General features: G+C 43.9%; 1 protein-coding gene across 10 annotated transcripts in view; it reads left to right on the top strand.

Moving 5' to 3' along the window:
• Window positions 1-19,591, top strand: part of TIAM1 (T-cell lymphoma invasion and metastasis 1) — a 146,394-nt gene that overhangs the window by 67,294 nt on the left and 59,509 nt on the right. For all 10 annotated transcript variants that reach the window (XM_021404132.1, XM_021404143.1, XM_021404124.1 and 7 more), the window contains 4 exons: window positions 10,675-11,122; window positions 13,386-13,558; window positions 17,423-17,647; window positions 19,078-19,263. In XM_021404132.1, coding sequence (XP_021259807.1) covers window positions 10,675-11,122; window positions 13,386-13,558; window positions 17,423-17,647; window positions 19,078-19,263 — 1,032 coding nt within the window. The remainder of the gene's footprint in view (window positions 1-10,674; window positions 11,123-13,385; window positions 13,559-17,422; window positions 17,648-19,077; window positions 19,264-19,591) is intronic.

The raw sequence follows: 19,591 nt of genomic DNA, 5'->3' as shown, positions 1-19,591 counted from the left end.
GTCCTGCTTGCAGCTGAACATCTGCATGCTGGAGATTCCTGCCTCCTTTGGGAGGATGTTCACAGGGCAATGTAGCCTCGTATTCCTCTGTTGTTGGGAATTATGGAAGGGAAGGCTTGAGATAAGGCTTTGTGCCACTTCCAAGCCCATTTTGTGTTCCCCTCTGGGCAATTTCTGACTGCACTTTCCCCTTGACCATTGAATGGGGGTATCCAGCCTTGCATAGGGCATGAACTTCTTTTTGCATTTTAAAACTCTGATAGGAGGACAGTTGGCTGAAGGCGTCCTGCATATGCAGAAGATGTTCTGATCCCATGACAAAAGTTGCTTGCTAGGCCATGACACTGGCAGCATGGGCCTGCCCTGCCAGCTGCTGGCTCTGGCCCCATGGGTTCCATTCCTCCCTGTATGGTTTTCATGATGGTGAAGGTGGTGATGGCTGTTGCCACCAAAGCCTGAGACCTCCATGGGCTGTCAGCACTGGTACTTGTTTTGTAGTGAAGACATGAGGAGTAGAAGCTATGGCTGTATTGTCTTTTTTGCTAAGGTATTTTACAAGCTGCGTGGTATGTCTCCTGTGTGCACCACGATCCAAACAGAAATGCCAAAGCATTTCTTTTTGCTGGACCACTTATACATTAAAACATTGGCCTCTATCCTCTCTGGTGGCTCATTCCTCTGAGCTTTATAGTACAGCTTGTGATTTCTTACAGAAAGCTCAGTTAGCATTACAGTGGTGCAGTCCAGGATTATTACATAACTTTTGAGAAGGACCAGCAAGATGTTCTTCAACTCTGCAGGGAAAGCAAATGTTTTTTACAGCATCCTCAGTCCAGCATTTGTTGTGAACTGAACAGAGGGCTGGGGAACAAACTTCCTCTCTGACTTGGAAGCTGGGAGCGCTTCAGTGCCAGTGCCAGACTATGTCCTTGGCGCATTAAATCCCCTCATGTAAAGATTTTTGCATTTATTGCTATTTTTAGGCCTCTTTAGGTAGCCTGAAGGAATTTTGGATTGAAAAAAAAAAAATCCTGTGTAGAAAGTTTTGCAGAATATGCAGGGGATAAAACCAAAGTTTTAGTGGAAATTAGATCAGGATATACACAGAAACCAGTCTAAAAATAATTCAGAGTATCTTTCCAGCTGATATTATTTTTTTACCGTCTCAGGGAGTTTTATAACAGGTTATAGTATTTCATTACATTCTGCAGGTTGGCTAAACTCCAGAGAGCTGATATTTTTCTGTTTAAGTTGTGTTAAACTTCTCCACAAATGGTTTTGCGGTATAGAATATATAGCCTCAAAATGTAGGAGGACCACACTGGGTCAAGCTCCCTCCAGCCCAGTATCTTGTTCCCCAGATCCTGAGTGCTTAGGGAAAGAAAGAAGGAAACTGGGAGAGTACAGAGTGAACTTTCCTTGAGGGCATTCTCCCTGATCCCAGAAAACTAGCAATTTGAGGCTTCCTGAGTGAGGAATGCATCCAAGACTGTCAGATTGACCTGTCCCCCATGAGTTCCCTTTTTTGAAATCATTTTCTGCTTTTGGCTTTCCCTGCATCCTGTTCACTCTCTACATAACATTTCTGACCTTAGAGCCTCCTGTTATAGCCCTCCTTGGTCATCACTTTTCTGAATGGAATATCTCCAGCAGTTGAAGCTCTTCTCTTATTAAAGTAATTCTGTACATTTCAGTCTGGAGTTTGGAAAACATAGCTGTTTGCAACATAAATACGATTCTTAATCAAATTGACTCAAATAATTTTTTATTAGTCATTTGACTCCGTGTGGAGTCAAAGACAGACAGACAGACTGTGGTGAAATCATGTATCATTAAATTGAAATTAATGACACATAGTTTAATAAGTGCCTAAAAGTAGGATGTTACAGTTTTTCTGTTGGAGCGTGCGTCTTAGTGTTTCCAGTCCCTGTTTGTGCAGTCCTGTGGTGCCTTCCAGGCTGATGTTGTTCCAGAGGTCTGAGGTACAGCCTGAGCCACAACCCGAATCTCAGAACAGCAGAGGTCCTTGAATTGGATGGTTGAGCTTGGGTAATGCAGTGGGCTGACTCCCACCATAGAGCACTGCTCTGCCAGCAACTCTGACAAACCACTCCATTAAAAAACAGCATCTCTTTTCTCAGCTGCTAGCCATAGGGCACCAGCTTAAAGAAAGTGGTGGGATTAGGGCTGGGGTGAAAGGGGTAACCACTGCTTTTGGTGGAAGCGTAAGTTTATGCCAGCGTTGGCAGCCTGTGAATCCACATTGCTGGTCCTGCTGATTCCCCGTGCAGGGCATGCAGCAGTCAGTGCTGTAGGTTTCAGTGCCTCTGGATGACCGGGCCCGTTTGGCTCAACCAAATGGGCTTTCTGTAGCCTGGCAAACTGGAAGCAGCTTCAGCTTGAGCCTGGAGGAAAGCTTAAATAGGTGGCTTCAGACCTGACCTGCCACTGCCAGATGGATGACATTAGCACAGGTATTGCCTGTTCAGGATATCTTAAAGCAAACAGCAGGCACTCCCTTCAGAGCACGCAACTCTGCCCCAGTATTGTCAAGGAAAGGAGCATGTGAAAATGAGTGTTTCGGTCTCTTTTGGCAAATATTTTGATATTCTTTCAAAGATTTTAATTTGTTTTTCTTTCTTGGCTCTTGGTCTGAAGCCAATGGAAAGCAAATTAGCCGTTCTGATATCTGATCTAGCTCCATTCAGTCATTTTTTTTTAAACAGCGGGACTTTGTCATTTGAACATTCGAAGAGCTTGCACCGCTGGCTGTAACTATATTCTCTGTAAAACTATATATACTGCACATTTTTAGTTTTGAGTACTTTTCCACTTAAAAATCACAGTCAGGTTGCCCCAGCTGCCTGTTTGTTGGACTGTACTTACTTGGATGGACCTTTTCCAGTGAAGTGCTTCTTTGCAGCGTTTCCTTTCAGAGCGCTTCAGCACGTGATCCTATCACTAGTCATCATCCCAGGTGGCAGACATTTCCCTGCTCTCTCAAGTTACGTGGTTGTTCAGGTGGACACCTCCCAGATGATACGTTTCAATTTCAAGCTGCTATTCTAGCAGCTTTTTCTCTTTCCCACTACTACTCCCTCCGCTGCATTTTACAGGAAGAATTGCCTCTTCTTGGCACCAAGTGAACAAAAAGTAACCTAACCCTGCATTTTACTTCGAGGATTTTGGCTAGGCATGTTGCCATTTAACTCGAGCACAGTTAGGCTGCTTGCATTAGTTTATGGTTAGCTCAGTCCCTCTAGAAACTTTCTTCACATGGGTGGTCCACTGGGATGAAAGCAAGGTAAGTTTTGGGGGGTCCTCAGCATATCGTTTGGGAACAGAGGGATTAAACAATGTGGTGTTCAAGAGCTGTGGGACTTCCTCCCACTGCTGGGTGATGGAAAGTGGGCTTCCACCCCAAACCTGTGCAGGTGTCAGAAGCTGTATTGAAAGGTTCTGCGTGCCGGGACCACACTGCGAGAGGCTTTGCTGTATTATGGGTTGATTCTTATTCATGGTATTATGTGCTTTATAATAGTCAGAGCTAAAGCCAAGCAAAAGTTGTTTTGCTCATGTCCCATGGTAGTGCTTTGTGCTTTTTCCTGCTAAGGGGTCTGTTGTCCTTTAACTGCATTATCTCACAAGCTTGGATTTCTCTCATGTTATGAAAAAGTAAAATCGAAACATCCTCCCTATTCTCCTTTCCCAATACTTTAGCTTTGAGGGATGTGAAACTCAACTCACTGTCCAAATTGAACAGGTTGCAGACCGGTGCCACGGTATTTTCCTAAGTCTATAAAGAGCTCTGCAGGATACCATCGCAGCTTCACGAGGAACATTCATTTTCAACGTTTGCTGTCTCACAGCTGACACTCACAGCTGTACTTTCATGAGTGTTCCTGTATGTCTATAGACTGCCTTTAAGGCATCTAAGTCAGCTAAGAAAACTTAGGCTCGTAGGGGGGAAAGCATGGTGGTCTGCAGTGATGATCTTTCTAGAAGGGCCCACATATTGGCTGGAAAATATTTATGGGGTCTGTGAACCAAGAATGTTCTCAACATCTGTGTTGGAGGCACCAAGCTAACATGATATCCTAATGTGGAGAGGAGGAGCCATGTGTAAAACTGAAGTGATGGTCATATATATCAGTCAGAGTACTTTTTTTGTAAATTTGATTTCAGAGAACCATGTTCAAAACCTGCTTGCTTGTAGAACTACTCCAAGCTGCTTTAATAACATATATAATGTTTAATATTATTACTATTTTTAATTTTGACCCTTTCAGAAATCTGAAGAACTACTCTGTCACTGCACAGAGGTGAATGCACAGACGTAGGAACTACAACTTTTTCTACGTATCAGATCTTTTTTGAATTCCTGGAAGTAACAAACTCCACATCTGAGTCTGGTATCCACCTACAGATTACAGTTGGCTTGTAACAATGCCTCATCGGACTTGGGAACCCTCCTGGAAGTGTAGACAAGGCCCAAACAATCCAGTGGAAAACTGCCATTTGTCCATGGTGATTTGTGGCTCTCAGTTTATTTCTCCAAAGCCTGCTGGCAATCCAGTACCTCCTGACTACTTCTCCTGTAGTATTGCCCTGTTGTATACAGGCCTGTAGATACCTTCAAAACCTTCTTTAGTATCAAGTCCTGCATCTGATTCAGGGGCTTTGCTAGCTGGTTTTCTCCAAGGTGCTATTGTAATCTATCTGACTTTACAGTGAGTGGATGTGATGCAGTGTGTTTGTAACAGAGTTCAGAACTGTTTTCCTCCAGACAGAATGAGCTTTGGAGTTGTTTCTATGTTTCTCTGCTGCAACTTTAAGCCCATTTCTCCCACTCAGCTTTCAATTGAAAAAGATGATTTATCTTCTCTTTTTGACTCTTTTCAAGACAGGTAGTCTTCTAATGTGTTTGCTACTGGGTGTTCAAGTAACTCTGGAGAAATAAATTCATTTTGATTTGGAGCACATTGTACCTTACCAGAACGCTTTAACCAACAAATAATGGTAGAGTTAACACTGAAAAGAAAGGCAAAACAGTGTCAGGACAACCTTCTTCTACATAGGAGCTTCAAAGAGACACCAGACACATAAAAGCATGCAAACCATCAGGTTGCTTACCGTTCTATTTTAAACATATTCTGTGGTGCTTGCATAACTAGCAGCCAGACAGGTTATGTGCAATTTCAGGATGTTGCTGAATGTCAGCGCCTTATTGCTCTGTTGCTCAACAGGACAGGGAACAGAGTATTTGTGTCCTCCTGGAGGGAGCCCCTTCCAAGAAAAAAAACAGGCAGTCACTTTTTACCAACCAGTACTTTCAGTCTAATGGTTAATTTAGAAGGAAGTATTATCCACATAAGGAACTCTCCATTAGAGGAGTCAGAGGTTTCCTGTTAAATGAATCCAGTGTGCTTAAAGTGTCCATGAATCGCTGCTGCCAGTTAAGCAAGAGAAAGTGATTCAGCAAACCATTTTGATAGTGTATGTATGTAACAGTGCTACTGCTGGGGAGTTTGTTAAGTGCCTGCTTGCCATAAGCACTCTGCTTGTGTCCAGTCATGAGCTAGAAAGTTGGATAAGTCTGTGCCCACCCAGTGCTCTCTTGCTATCAGAGGCCAGTACCAAAAGGCTTCAAAAAGAGGACAAAGACTCCTGGTACCTGCCCCAAAGTGTTTTGTCTGATCCTTGCTAGCTGAAGGCAGACATTTTTATTTTTTTTTCTAAAGCAGAAGTTTTATTGTATATCTTCTAAATCTATCAATAATTTTTAACAAATGTGACCATAGTGGACATACAGAGGTGCTCACTGCATGAGTATTCAGAAGTGGGTTGCTAATATTTTCCCTAATACTTTACCCGATCTCTGCATTTGATTTAGGCTGTGATAATTCCACTTCATTACACTTGAATGCTATTAGGGCTGTTTTAGCTGTTCTGGCACGTGGCCTTCTTGCTGGGCCTCATTTCATTGTTGTTATTAACAATGACAGCATTCAGTCTGTCTCTGGTTTTTAATTCTGTGGTGCATTGCTCTGGCATGGGTCATTCCACCTTTCCCCCCTCTTTCCCTTGATTACTCTCTGCTGAACTTCTTTTCACAGTCTTAGGACATTCACAACCAGTGTGATAGCCCAGTCAGCATAAGAATTGGTACCTCTGCTCCATCATCTTCAGCCACTGCATGGATCCAGGATGCTAGTGGAAGCTGCACTCACTGACTCCCCATGTAGACACTTGCAAAGGCCAGCACAAATCCTGCTTAGTTCTCTCCTTCAGCCAGGGGTCATTCAGCTGCTTTCTCCCTGCTTTCCACAGTGCAATCTTATATCAGAGGGACAAAGCCCCTGTTTATTCAGTTTGTCATCTTTGACTAAGACCTGTTCTGTTTGCTAAATTGCAGGAATTGCTGTTCCCACGACTTCCCTGATCTCTCTGTCTCAGAGGAAATACACTTTCTTTGCTGCATATTTTGTACTTTGTGTGACCAATTTAATGATTTCCACCTCTCCCTTGCTTTGCCCTTTTGTCCTCCCAGGCCCAGAGCTAGGTAAAGAGCAGGGGGAAGGCTAAGTAAGGCCACACAGATTTTAGTTTCTGTCTTGCATTGCGTTCCTGTGATAGTCTCTCTGGGCAAAAATATTCCTCTGTGTGGAAACAGCTGTTTGCCAAGCTGAAAATACAAAACACAAGGTCTCTGGTGAGGTGCAAAATATTGGGTTAAGTGTCCTGAATCTTAGACAAAGTGGAATAAAACTTTTGGTTTTTTAAGTAAGGAAATAAAACAGAGCCCCTCAATAATAACAATTAGAAGTCTAGAGTAATTTATTAGTAATTGCTTTTTTTCTGTACATAAAGCCCCAAACTCCAGACTTCAGAAACATGCAATCTGCCATCTTCAGCTGTCTCCCAGTTCCTGTGATGTGCCTGGCACATGCCGGTCTGCATCCTGATAGAGAGCAGCAGAAAACCTGGGCAGGAGCCAGGAAGGTGAGTAATGAGGGCTGAGCTGTGTCTGTAGTTAACTGTCAGCCTCAAGAAGCTTTACCTGGAACTGCTGTCAGGGAGTGAAACATCTGTTTCATTAGCAAGCCTCTGTGGCACATCCCATCGTGGACATGGAGCAGTAGCAAGTCATCCTCAGAGGAGACGTGGCCATGGCCTGCGGGGCTCTTTGAGAAGCCAAGCAGGAAATGTGAGTAATTTTTAAATAGCTCTCATCAAGGTTACACAGTGCTCACTTCACATCTGGGCAATAGCCTGTGGTGGCCGTGTCAGCATGTACTTCAGAGGCTGAACCCCAAAGCTGGGGCCTGCGTCCCCACCAGTTTCATAGGCGGGAGCCGTGCTGCTGATGGTGCGGGCTGGGATGCCCTGTTGTAGGCATCCTCATTTGAAAGTTTATGGCAGTAATTCTGTGCCCCCAGTGATGCGCTAATCAAACCCTGCTACAGTTTGCTGCTAGTCTTGGGAATATTACCCCTTCGTCCTCAGCACATTTCTGCAGCAGCACAATACTAAACCTCTGTGCTTTCTGCTGAACTCTTAATTGAATGCCCTTCAGTGTGCAGATTATAGCGCTGTGAGACAGCCACAGCAGATGCAATCTGATTCTTGAGAGCTTTTCATACCCTCTGATGAGAACTAGCTGACATTACAGCAGGAACTCAGAAGTCAAAGACCTGTGTAATGAATGCTCTTAACCCTACTAACCCGTAGCCCAGTCATCTCATACAGCAGACTTCCTAAAGCGCTAATCTCAGTGAATGCTACATTTCATAATTCATGAGCATGAACAATATCAGCGGGCTGTAAGTTTTGAACCATTCTGACCTTTGTATACCCAGACCCTCCTCCCACCAAACGCTTGAATCAGTTGGTTAGAAATGTTTGATACGGGGTATTTCAGAGAGGAAAAGGGAGTGCAGCAGGCACAGGAAGGTTAGGGACAAGACCGAAGCATTAGACTAAAAATACCTTTTGACCCATCCAGCCTGTCACTCGCACTATGGTAACATATAAAGACTTTTGCAATATTTGCCAAATTTAAGCTCATGAGCCTATATAACATTCACTCTGGCTTTTCCACACTCACCGTTTTGTTAATTTAATAAATAATAGGCTGTTATCCCCGTATGTCAGTTACTGAGTATAGTTCCCGTTTATGGATAGGGAAACTGAGGCGAATGACGCTGTGTCTCATCAAGGGTACACAGGAAGGCTGCGTCATGCTGGGCACGAGGAATTCTGAGAGCCTGCATTGCAGCACTCTGCTTAAGCACCTCTGGGTATACTTCTGCTTTTGAAAAAATTATCTGTATCTGCTAAGGAGCACCAACAAAGTTTTGCGTTGCGTTGGTCGGCAGTATGACAGATCTCATCTCCTTCAGGTTGGTCATTTAAGTACCTCGTTATTTTTTTAAACCAAGTAATGCTGGTGAGATATAAAGGTTACAGAAGGTGACATTTTGAAATAAACTCTCTACTTTTTATACATGTGGATAAAATAATTACAGGACAGACTGCATATTTCTTAAGTCATTTACTAAAATAAAAATCCGAATTCTTGAATAATTTTCATTGCCACGGTTGCATAATGTTCCCTGCAAAATGCAAATTTATTTATGCTATACAAGTGACACACTTTTTCCCTTTTAAAAAAATTTACAGAGGAAGAAGGCCGCAGAAAAGAAATGCAAAACGCAGTCATTTAATTTGGCTGACTACCGCAGTAAACGCGAGGGGTCTGATTCTGTTCTTTGGCACCCTGTTGTTACACTGCGGTAGCTGTGTTGGCAGAGGGGCAGTGCCTCAGGTGTATGGGTGCAGTGCACCCATGCCAGTCCTGGCTCCCTGACGTGTGGGGTCTCATATGGAGTGCTGTCATCAGAAGTTGCACCATCCGGCTTTTCGCAGTGGAGTGCAAAAATTCACTTGCGGCAGTGTTTTTTTGTAAACAGTGGTTTCTGAGCAGCACCCGTTTCCCTCTGCAAATATCCCTCATTTGCAGCGCTGAAATAAATGGGAGGATAAGTGGATTCCAAAAAAACAAGTGTATTGGAACAGCAGGAGAAAATGTCTGGTTGTGAAAACTACTCCGTACGGGCAGATGACTACACTTACGGGAAGCCCTGTTCAAATCATTCACATGCAGTGGGAGTAGAGGAATATTGGCCTGTCCAGAACAGCTTGTCTGTCACTATGTGTTGCATTAAATTACCAGACTGACTAGGATAACTGTGCTCATTGAGTGGGGAAGGAAGCGGTTATTCTTCCAGCTGGACTCCAGGTCTCCCTGGAGAAATAGTGTTTATAAAGAATGAGCCCATCCGTTAAAAATTAATGCCTTATAAGTTAGTCAAATTCAGAAACACCCCTCCCCCTAAGTTTCCTCATCCAGCTCTTGCTCCACAGGAGAAAGAGTTCAGGCAGAGCTTGGTGGAGGTGTTCCTTGTTTTCTGCAGGGTTGCTTCTGCATACTTAGAAGACTTCTGCTCAAGTCAACGCCTAGAAGTTTGCTCTCTCTCATGTTAAATAATGCAATCTGCCACATCTTTGCAGAGTCTCCTAATTTTTTTTAATCATATAAATTCAGCACTGACCTCTTTTGTAGGAACAATAGAGGCTGAAATTCACGTTCTTTTGGCTGTAGTTCTCACTTTGCATCTTCTTCCCCATCTCCCTCTTCTCCCGAATATCAAACACAGGATTTGTCTCCACTTACAGGGCTTGGCCTTTATTTGTCCTTCTTCAAAAGTTGCCACCAAAGCACCTTTGCATGCTAAGATGGTAGTAATTAGACCACTGTTCTTAGTCTGAGCTGCTTGTCCCTTGGCTGCTGAACTTCTATGAAGTCTCTGACAGTGCTCCTTTGGGCAACAGCCATGCTGCACTGGGCAGGCTGAACCACCAGTGCATCACCTTTTGAAAACCAACTTCAGTCATATTGTTTCCTTTCTTGCTCAAGCCAGTCATATTCTTACCTCTTCTGATGTTTCAGCTGTAAGTTCTTGGAGACCAGGAACTGTCTTCTCTTGCAGTATTTTTGCAGGGTTTATCGCAACAACTTTCTGCCCCATTATTAGGGTTTGGGACGTAGAAATAACACCAAACAGGAATCATTTCAGATGCATTAACTTCTTAGCAGAAAGAAAAAGTACTTTTGTAGTTATATAATTCGCAAATGACAGTCTTGGGATGTCTAAAACATATCTTCAGCTGTAGGTGTGAAGGTACAATACCAGTGTTTTCTTTTCAAAATGCGTAGGTCGATTGCTGCTTTTCTCGACAGTGCCAGTTTTTGCTACCATATGTTCTCCTTTTGCAAAACCTTCAGCGCTGTTAACTTAGCCTAATGTAAACAAATGATGCTGTGTTGTATTCCAAAATGGTATGGCCGAAAAGGCACCACCTGAAATCATGTTTGTCTATTTGGTCTTTCTTAAACTGTGCTGAAAGTTCTGCAGACCGTAACTTTTCTTCCAGGTTTTTGTCTTCAGAAGAAAACTAGGAGGATCTTCCAGTGCTGGACAAACTACGAGTGTGAAGAAGTGCAGTTTGTCTTGCAAATTTCTGGTTCTCTTTGGGTCTTCTGAAGGCCAGGCTCAGCTGGGTGACATTTGGCATGCTCTTCATCTCATGCTGTTTCTCTCTTCCAACCAGGATGTCAACGTGGGCGAAGGGAGCGAGTTCACTGACAGTGGGATTGAGGGAGCAGCCACCGACACCGATCTCCTTTCCAGACGCTCCAATGCCACCAACTCGAGCTACTCGCCAACGGCCAGTCGGGCTTTCATTGGCAGTGACAGTGGGAGCAGCTCAACAGGCGATGGGCTTCGCCAGGGGGTGTATGAGAACTTCCGCCGGGAGCTGGAGATGAGCACCACCAACAGTGAGAACATGGAGGAGGCTGGCTCTGCCCTCAGTGATGAGCAGAGCAGTGGCACGCTCAGCTCCCCAGGGCAGTCTGACATCCTCCTGACCGCTGCCCAGGGTACGGTACGGAAAGCTGGTGCTCTGGCAGTGAAAAACTTTCTGGTGCACAAAAAGAATAAGAAAGTGGAGTCGGCCACGCGCAGGAAGTGGAAGCACTACTGGGTTTCCCTGAAAGGTACAGCGCAAACGTGAAAGTGTTCATTCAAACAGGAGTCCACATTGACCCTTGGGATGGATGTTACAGCAGTTGAATATACCACTAGACCAGGCTCTTTAAAAAAGCTGCCATGAGCTTCCGGGAAATTAGTAAAAATGAGGAAATGGTCCTGATTTTTCAGAGGAGAGTTTTATTTGATAGCTGTTGTCATGCTTGCATACGAGTAGTCAAAGATACCTGATTGTGCTACACTGAAGCCAGGTTCATACTTGGGGGTCCTGCTGCCATCATCTAGGATGGCTTCTCTGATGCCTGGGTGTTTGCCTTTAAGAGGCACATCTAGAGCTTGCTGGTGGACCAAATACCTGTGAGCAGCCAGCATGCACCTGATAATGCAGGTTTCTAGCGATGATGGTGGCTGCTGATGTGCATTCATGCATGGGCTCTGTCATGCTGTACATTCCTGTTTCGCTTTGCACCAATTGTGCCTTGTTCTCTGAGGCCTCTATTTGCTTCAAGAGTAGTAATGCCCAGCGAGTTACAACACATTGGTAGCGTGATCAGGAAGCCACAGTTTGGTCAGCAAGGCTGGCTTGTGACTTAAGAGACTGTCGCTCATCTGTGGCATAGCAGTGGCCAGTCACCTAGCCCTCAGCACCCAGCCTCCCTGCCATCCTCCTCAGCTTCCCAGGCCTCACGGCCTTTTGTGAATTTCTGTGAATTTTTGCAGTGGTGTTCCATCCTATTTGGTGTCTGAGCACTCCAAATGTTAAGGAAGCAGCAAAACCTAGGAGCTGGCCTCCCAAAACAGCCTCTCGTTGATCTTTATGCAACAAAATGGGAAGCAAAGCCTGCAGTATTGGGACCTGCCTTTTTCCCCTCAGCTGTGACCGACGTGGTCTGCTCTTTGGAGGAGGCAGAGCAGCGGGCCCCGTCTCCTGCTATGTATGGGGCTACTCGAAAAGCTTCGGTTAAAGTCCTGTCCTTCCCTCAGAGCACTTGCGGTGCTATTTTAAAACCAAGGAGAAAGGCATGGGCCAGCTCTTCCTTGCAATAGTTGAAGAGGTTGGGAAAACAAAAGAGGAGAGGCCTAGGGTGAGAGGGCAGAGGGAAGCCCTGATCTGCTGGGAGCGGCCCCATGGCAGGAAAGTCTTGCTGTGAAGAGCAGGCACACAAAGGGCCATCTGGGAGGAGAAAGGGGAAGGATGAGCAGAGAGGAGATGTTATTTTAAAGTGCTTTGACTCAAGTGGAGTGTTTGCTCCTTAGATTGCTGTGCCTTAATAATGTTAGTATTTAAACAGCGCTTTGAAGTTAACAGCTGCTATTGTTTGTTTGCAAATAGTTTTCTGAGTGACTGGGTAACAGGGCATCACTTTGCACCAAGGGCTGTTTCCAGTGAAGAGAAACAATGTGCCAGTTTCAGTTTTAAACAACTGGAGATTATGTTGGGAGGTGGGAGGAAGAGAAGGAGACCCTACAGTTGCAGATTTACTATACCTTTCCTTTTTTTCCCCCAGAGAATTGTAATGATTATTTTGTAAAACCAGCAGGTTCTTTGCCGTCATCAGCTAAAATGCATTTTTGTTTTTGTCCATAGCATCATGAGTCACAGCTGAAATGTTACAGTGGAATAAGGATTTTTTTTGTGTGTGTGTACATCAGTCTTTCAGAGAGCACAGCTCATTCCAGTCCGTTTTTCTTCCAGTTATTCATCTGCATGCAGTAATTAAGCAGCCTGAACTTTGCCTTGGAGGGACTGCAGTAGCCAGCAGCGGCCGGAGGCTTAGGCCGAGGTGTGCCGCGGGCTCTCGGCTGCTTGGCAGGGCTGGCAGGGCCAGCTCACAGCTGGCTGCCACTGCCTGAGGGACTGTGCTCTCAGGCTTGCATCTTCCTTTTGGTTCCCTTGGCAGGAGTGGGTGGCTCTGGAGAACTCCCCCACAGGGATTTATAATGATGGGTCTCATCCAGGGCTGTGTTTTGCCGCCTGTGACCTTCTCTGTTCATGCCTGCAGCTGTTTAAGCAGTCGCAGGATGAACCAAATGGCTCTGCTGGGATACAGCTGGGTGTGCTGTGCGGCTGGAGGTGTGTGGGGCCGGCTGGGCCACTGCTAGCACTGTCTGCCACGGGGCTGAAAACCTAAACAAGCCCTGGCAAATTCTCTCTCACCCCTGTGACAGTTTGATGGATGATTTACAGTCCCAAGTTTTAGCTCTGAATAGATGCAGGGTGGCTGTTGCATTTAAATGTGTTGCTTGCTAATATCTGATTCTCTCTTTTAGGATGCACGTTGTTTTTTTATGAGACTGACGGCCGATCTGGCATTGACCACAACAGCATCCCAAAGCACGCCGTCTGGGTGGAAAACAGCATAGTGCAAGCGGTGCCTGAACACCCCAAGAAGGACTTTGTTTTCTGTCTCAGCAATTCCCTTGGGGACGCTTTCCTCTTTCAGGTTTGTTTGGGCTGAAGGTTTTACAGATTTGTTCTCTTTTTCATTCCACCAACAAAGGAGGGAATTTTAGCTCTGGTTCAAATCAATGGAAAAATCCTGCGGAATCTAGTAGGTTTGAGGTTTTCCTCTGGCAGTGCAAGAGGAAGGACACGATATATTTTGTAAAGACCACTCAAGAGACCCAACACCACATGTGAATCTCTGTCAAATCTATTGTTTTTATTGCCTGATAGGATCCTCTTTGTGTAGATGGTTGGTGCAAATTAAGAATTAAGAAAAATTTTGACATCCCTGTTAAAACTACAAATTTTGCATTGTTTGGCAATGTCGTTACATGTACATATGTACAGACCAGGCCAGTTACTAGACAGGGGACAGAACAGTGCCTTAACTGTGCTGTGACACTTCTCTGTGTCTTGAAAGAGGTGTATATCAAAGGTAGGACCTTGTGGGGAGGCTCAAGGGGTTTACATGACCAAGTCCTTGAAACTCATGATGCATTTTTCATTTCTGATGGCTGTGCAGAATCCAGGTATCAGTCAAAATTGTGCTGTTGTTTCACAGTACACTAAACAGGGTTATCGTTTCTATTTTTTAAATTAGAAAATAGAAATGTCTGAATTTCATAAAGTAAATATCCAGAACTTATATCAAAGACCAAGCATTAGTTGATGTATTTCACTAAAAGATATTTCATCTTTTTGATAACTACTGCTTCCTTGGGTGATTTTTTGGGGAGACATTCCAGTTTCTTATCACAATTTGTCACTAGTCAAAGTGTGATCCTCTTAGTTGTAAGTACCAACTGACCTTGAGGTGGTGCCATTTTCTGCTCTTTGGATTCAGTTCTCTTAAGTGGAGGTATCTCTTATTTATATGTTTCATTTCCCTTTCCAGCAACAGTGTATTCATTACTCTGTCATAACCCACCCCCTAATACTCCAGAGCAAGTCTTCATAATTATACTGTAGGTCCTCTCTGCTGTCCTAAACAAGTGGCTAGATTCTCAAACTAGTGCAAAATAAAACAACTTTGCTGACTCAAAGGTGGTGCTGGCTTACATCTTGAAGAGATTGACTATCTGACTGCACACTTAAAACAACAGATTTTTTTCTTCTCTGCTGCCTCAGTTTGATTTTTTTCTTCACTTCAGGGTGGAATACTGCACTGCTCCCCTTCTATTTCATGCCTTTCTTGAAGAGGGTAAATGTATTTTGCCACCTGGAGAGCTTCATCTGGGAGGAAAGCATGGTGCTTGTGGTCTCAGCATGTATTTGAAAGACCATCAAGCACCACCTCCTCCTGGTCTACTAATACAAATTATTTTCCTTTCAGTTTTCTAAGGAAAAACCTTAATTCTCATAAAATTAATGCCAGTAGATGCAAAATAGTGAAAAGGTCACATGCAGCACATTTCTTTTGTGATAACATAGGGCGTTATTCATTAAAAACCCTGTGTCATTATGTCATGGGTAGATTTTCATGTAACTTTGTAGTAAAGAGCAAAAGCGAGCCTTTTCAAATGAAAAGCAATAATTTCTATTGCCTTGTGGCAGTAGGAATTCTTACTTGACGTGTCCCCTCTGTCAGAGAACTCATGCAACTCTAATGAAGCAGAAGCAGAAGAGAAAGAGGGGATAGATTTGGGGAGATCAGCCATAGTGGTGGAAACAAAGCACGAGTGACTGTGCTGTCGGACTTGCAATGCTGCGTGCAGAGCAGCCAAAGTATGTGTATGGCTGATCAAGTTAGGCGTTACTTAACCACTAATGTCATACATACACATCTCCACATAAGACATTGCTGTAGTAGTGATTTTGTTGAGAAGACACCACAGACTTAAGTAAGACTATTTTCAGTCCTATGGAGACTGCATACTTAGGGAGAAAAAATAGGGTTACTTTGTGATGCGTACAGATATTGGACATCTTGTAAGAAGCCTTCCCACTGCATTGCACTTAGAGACATCACATACCTCCTACGTTATAATTCCTTGCTCAGTCAGTTCTTATCATGCCTACACAAATCCATTACTTGCAGATGTCACATGTATTTTCCAGGAGCTCAGAGCAACTTGTGACACCACATACTTATGTATCAGATGTTTGCAGCTTGTTTATGTGGTCTTTTCCGCTGAGAAGCAGAGTGACTCCCTGTGCCTGGTTCTCTACCAGAAGGATCTTGAACTCTTAAAATCCTTTCCAGATTCCTTTTCTTTTTTAACTCTTCCCCAGAAGCCCAGATGAAAACTGAGATAATCTAATAGCATACGGATAATGTTTTAAAATTGAATAAAATAAAATGATGACTTCTTGCTACTATGATTTCATAGGAATTAACAAAACATAACATCTCATTACAAGTCCAGTGGTACCCTCCCCTATAGGAGGTGGTAGGTTTCACCACCTGGTGAGGGCAAAGTGAATCCCATTCTGCAGTTTCTCTACTTTCAGCAGAAATTCCTCAGCCAGGAGGAATTCTGCAGTAACAATAAGACATTGCAAGCCTGCATCTATGAATGAGGGCCTGTTAGTAGTACTACCTGGATGAGGAACCTGCCCAATTTTAGCAATCTACTTTGTACAGTGCCTACTGAAGACATAAAAAACAATAGTAGAAGAGCGATCTTTTTTGTTGTAGACCCTGTCTTTTACTTAGGACTCCTAACCTGAGCTAATGAAGGTGATGTCATTCTGGGACACGTGTGCTTCACCTACTTCAGTCCCATAGAAATTTTGGGAGCACTGACCTGAAATCTGGTCTGTACCTGAGTGATTTCCAGAGTTGTGCTTCTATGGGAATCTTTCTTTGGCTTCAGGAAGCCACAGCCTTAGCTGTTACTTGTGACTGCAAGTAGAGCAGTAGGGTGACCTTCTTCATCTTTGCTGGCAACTGGAGAAGTCATACAGTGCTGTCTATTTATAAAGCAGGTATCATCAGAAAATTTAATGAGAACAAGGTGGTTTGGCACCTTGCTACCTTTTCAACCATGAGCCAAATACCAGCGTGATTACTGCTAAAGGCTGGCACTCAGAGCAAGTCCGCTGCAACCCTGAGTTGGCTGTAAATTTTGTTTTACAATGTACTGTAAAAAGGAGTGAGGTTTAGTAAGAAGACCGAGAAGATTTATGTTTTATTTTGACAGTCTGGAAAAGGAATGCTTTGAAGTATTTTTTTTCAGTGTCAAAAGCCTCTAATCAGAAATGCACCCTTCCAGAAAAACATACTGATGTCCCTTGCCCCAGCCTGATACTTCCCCTTTTTCCCAAACTGTCCTCCTATACAAGCTTGGGAAGTGACAGTGCCAGAGACATAAAAATTAGGATGAGCTTTTCTTTAATAGTAATAGGGTAATCTTCAGAGTGCTTTGGGCTCTTCAGAAGTGGAAAGCTTCGTCTGCATCATAATATAGCTAGTAATAGATATCATGGTCAGGTTTTATGTCGTTAATTTATTATTAACTGTTGTATTCCGGAAAAGCTCTCCATACTGCGAACAGCACAGAGGCTACTGCATTATTTGCCTTGGGGAACTGAGAGTTTAGAAAATGTCATTAAATGATGAGCTACAAATTCTGGCAACATTGTATTGAACGAGGAACATAATTCGGAAGAACTTACTGGGAAACACTGTACAGCTGCAAAACACAGATATATGTGGAATTTTAGGTGCTGAATGCCTAGTGCTGTGCTAAAAATGGCCTGATTAAGAATGATGTTTTTTTATTACTTCTCTCATAAGTGGATTTAAGGCTTTGATTCCCACGATCAAAGGGAAACAAAACTCCTTGGAATTACGTTCGTTAATCTCCAATCAGTTTTAAAAAGGATGTTGACTTCTTTTCTCCTCTTTCCCTCTCTTCAGACCTCTAGCCAGACTGAACTTGAGAACTGGATCACTGCAATCCATTCAGCTTGTGCAACTGCAGTTGCAAGGCAGCATCACAAAGAGGACACTGTCAAGCTCCTGAAAACAGAGATAAAAAAGCTGGAGCAGAAGATCGATATGGATGAGAAGATGAAGAAAATGGGTGAAATGCAGCTGTCCTCTGTAACAGACTCCAAGAAGAAGAAGACCATACTGGATCAAGTAATCTTGCTTGCTTATGTGAAATAGCCCCCTAGCAAATGTTTAAGGCCTTCTTCAGCTTAGTCTGTCTGTTCCCACTCTGCTGCATGTGCGTGCTGGCAGAGCTCCCCTGAGAAGATAGGATGCATGTTGGCAGGAGAGTGGCGCTGACTGCCCCGGTTGCGCCCTTTATCCACCCAACAGGCTCTAAGCTACAGCACGGGCTCTCTCCTCTTAGCCTTCATGCAAGGGATTTTGCACGGAGATTAGTGAAAGCTTTAGGGGAGCGAAGAGGCTACCAGAATGTAGGGAAGAGGCAGCGGGATGTTGTAGGGAAGAGCTGGTTGTAGACCAGCAAATCCTGATGCCACCATTGTCTTCAGCATAGAAGAGGCTGGTTCTTGAACCAGCAGATGGGATGAAGAAGCCATCTCCGGTTTCTCCTAGTTACAAGGATCTGCCGTGACCTCATGGCTGAAACCCTCACCGCCCTTTGGGACCAGTCTTTTTGACTTTAAGTGGACAATGCAGTTGCATTTGAGAAGCAGAGAGCCTAGAGCAGATGTCTCTCCCACTGTTGCAGCGGCACCGTATTTTAGGAAACTAACATATGGTGCCTGCTTCATTAGTTTGTAGCTCTTTTACCATGGCTGCCAAATGTGCTCGTGATGCAAACTGTAGGGAGTGGCCGGGGCCATAATGCGCTAAGCTGAAGGGATTTCGTACCTCTAGAAACTTGTGGGAAGAGCTGAGAGAGCGAGGAGATGCTCGCTGCTGTTCAAAGGGCTCCACTCAAAGGCTGTCAGTCACAGTGAGAGGGCAAAGCAGTCTCTCCTTTGACGTAAGGGAGTTTTTCTAAACACTCTGAAACTGTTTCCTATCAGCAATTTGAATTATTTAATTCCTCACATAGGCTGATTACAGTGCTCTTCCACTGATAAGATTAATTATTCCCAGTGTACTACACTTTTTCAAGTATAGAGAGCTCCATTTGTGCTTACAGCAGTGCTGCTGTTTTGGGGCACTCTGTTTGTGAAACTGGGTGTTTTTTGGTATTCTTGTTTCTTAGATGCCCTTGATGCATGAAAGAAGCCTCTTAAGGGAATGCTCAGTAAAGAATCCTGGAATACAAAGAAAATTAAAAATGGAATGTTAATGCTATTAATTAGCATTGTATCAAAGGGGCGGTTGTCCCAGGAGAAGACTTCTGCCTTGAACACTGAAAAAAATGTTTTACATCTAATGAAAAGTTCTTAAAAATTGTTTTCTATCTTTTTTGGGATTAAGAGTGTAGGGAAGAGTGAATCGAGGTTTCTATTCTTTGAAAATGAGATCAGCATTGGTGAAAAATATATTTTGCTGGGAACAGTGGACAGTGTTCAAGATATTTACTGCTCTGTTCTTCTTCTCTCCACTTCTGCTGCATCTCACTCGATCTTTTCTGTGTACAGATTTTTGTTTGGGAACAAAATCTTGAACAGTTCCAGATGGATCTATTTCGGTACCGCTGTTACTTGGCTAGTCTCCAAGGAGGGGAGCTCCCAAACCCTAAAAGACTGCTTGCTTTTGCCAGCCGTCCAACTAAAGTTGCAATGGGTCGCCTTGGAATCTTTTCAGTCTCTTCGTTCCATGCACTGGTAAGTTTGGACAGAGGCCAGAGGTCATCCTTGCCAACCTGAAAATCTCTTCACGTGCCCATTACAAAAATCACGTTGACTAAGCAGTCTGTATCTGTGGGGTGAGCCCTTACCTTAGCATGCAGACTGTTCTGCTTCCTGAAAGATATACATGTCCTGGATGTAAGTGGATGTTTGCAAGCCATGATGTTATGAAAGTGGAAGAACCATGTTTAATTTCCAGCTCTGCACACTAAACATGCTTTCTAGAAACAGGACTTCCTGTCACAAAGAGCAGGCTCATCTCTGATGTCCGTGTTCATGGGCTTGATCCAAAAATCCTGTGAGG

Source organism: Numida meleagris, chromosome 1 (genome assembly GCF_002078875.1).
Source record: "Numida meleagris isolate 19003 breed g44 Domestic line chromosome 1, NumMel1.0, whole genome shotgun sequence".
Taxonomy (NCBI): Eukaryota; Metazoa; Chordata; class Aves; order Galliformes; family Numididae; genus Numida; species Numida meleagris.
Note: the sequence above shows the minus strand (reverse complement) of the source record. Positions and strands in the feature narration are given on the sequence as shown.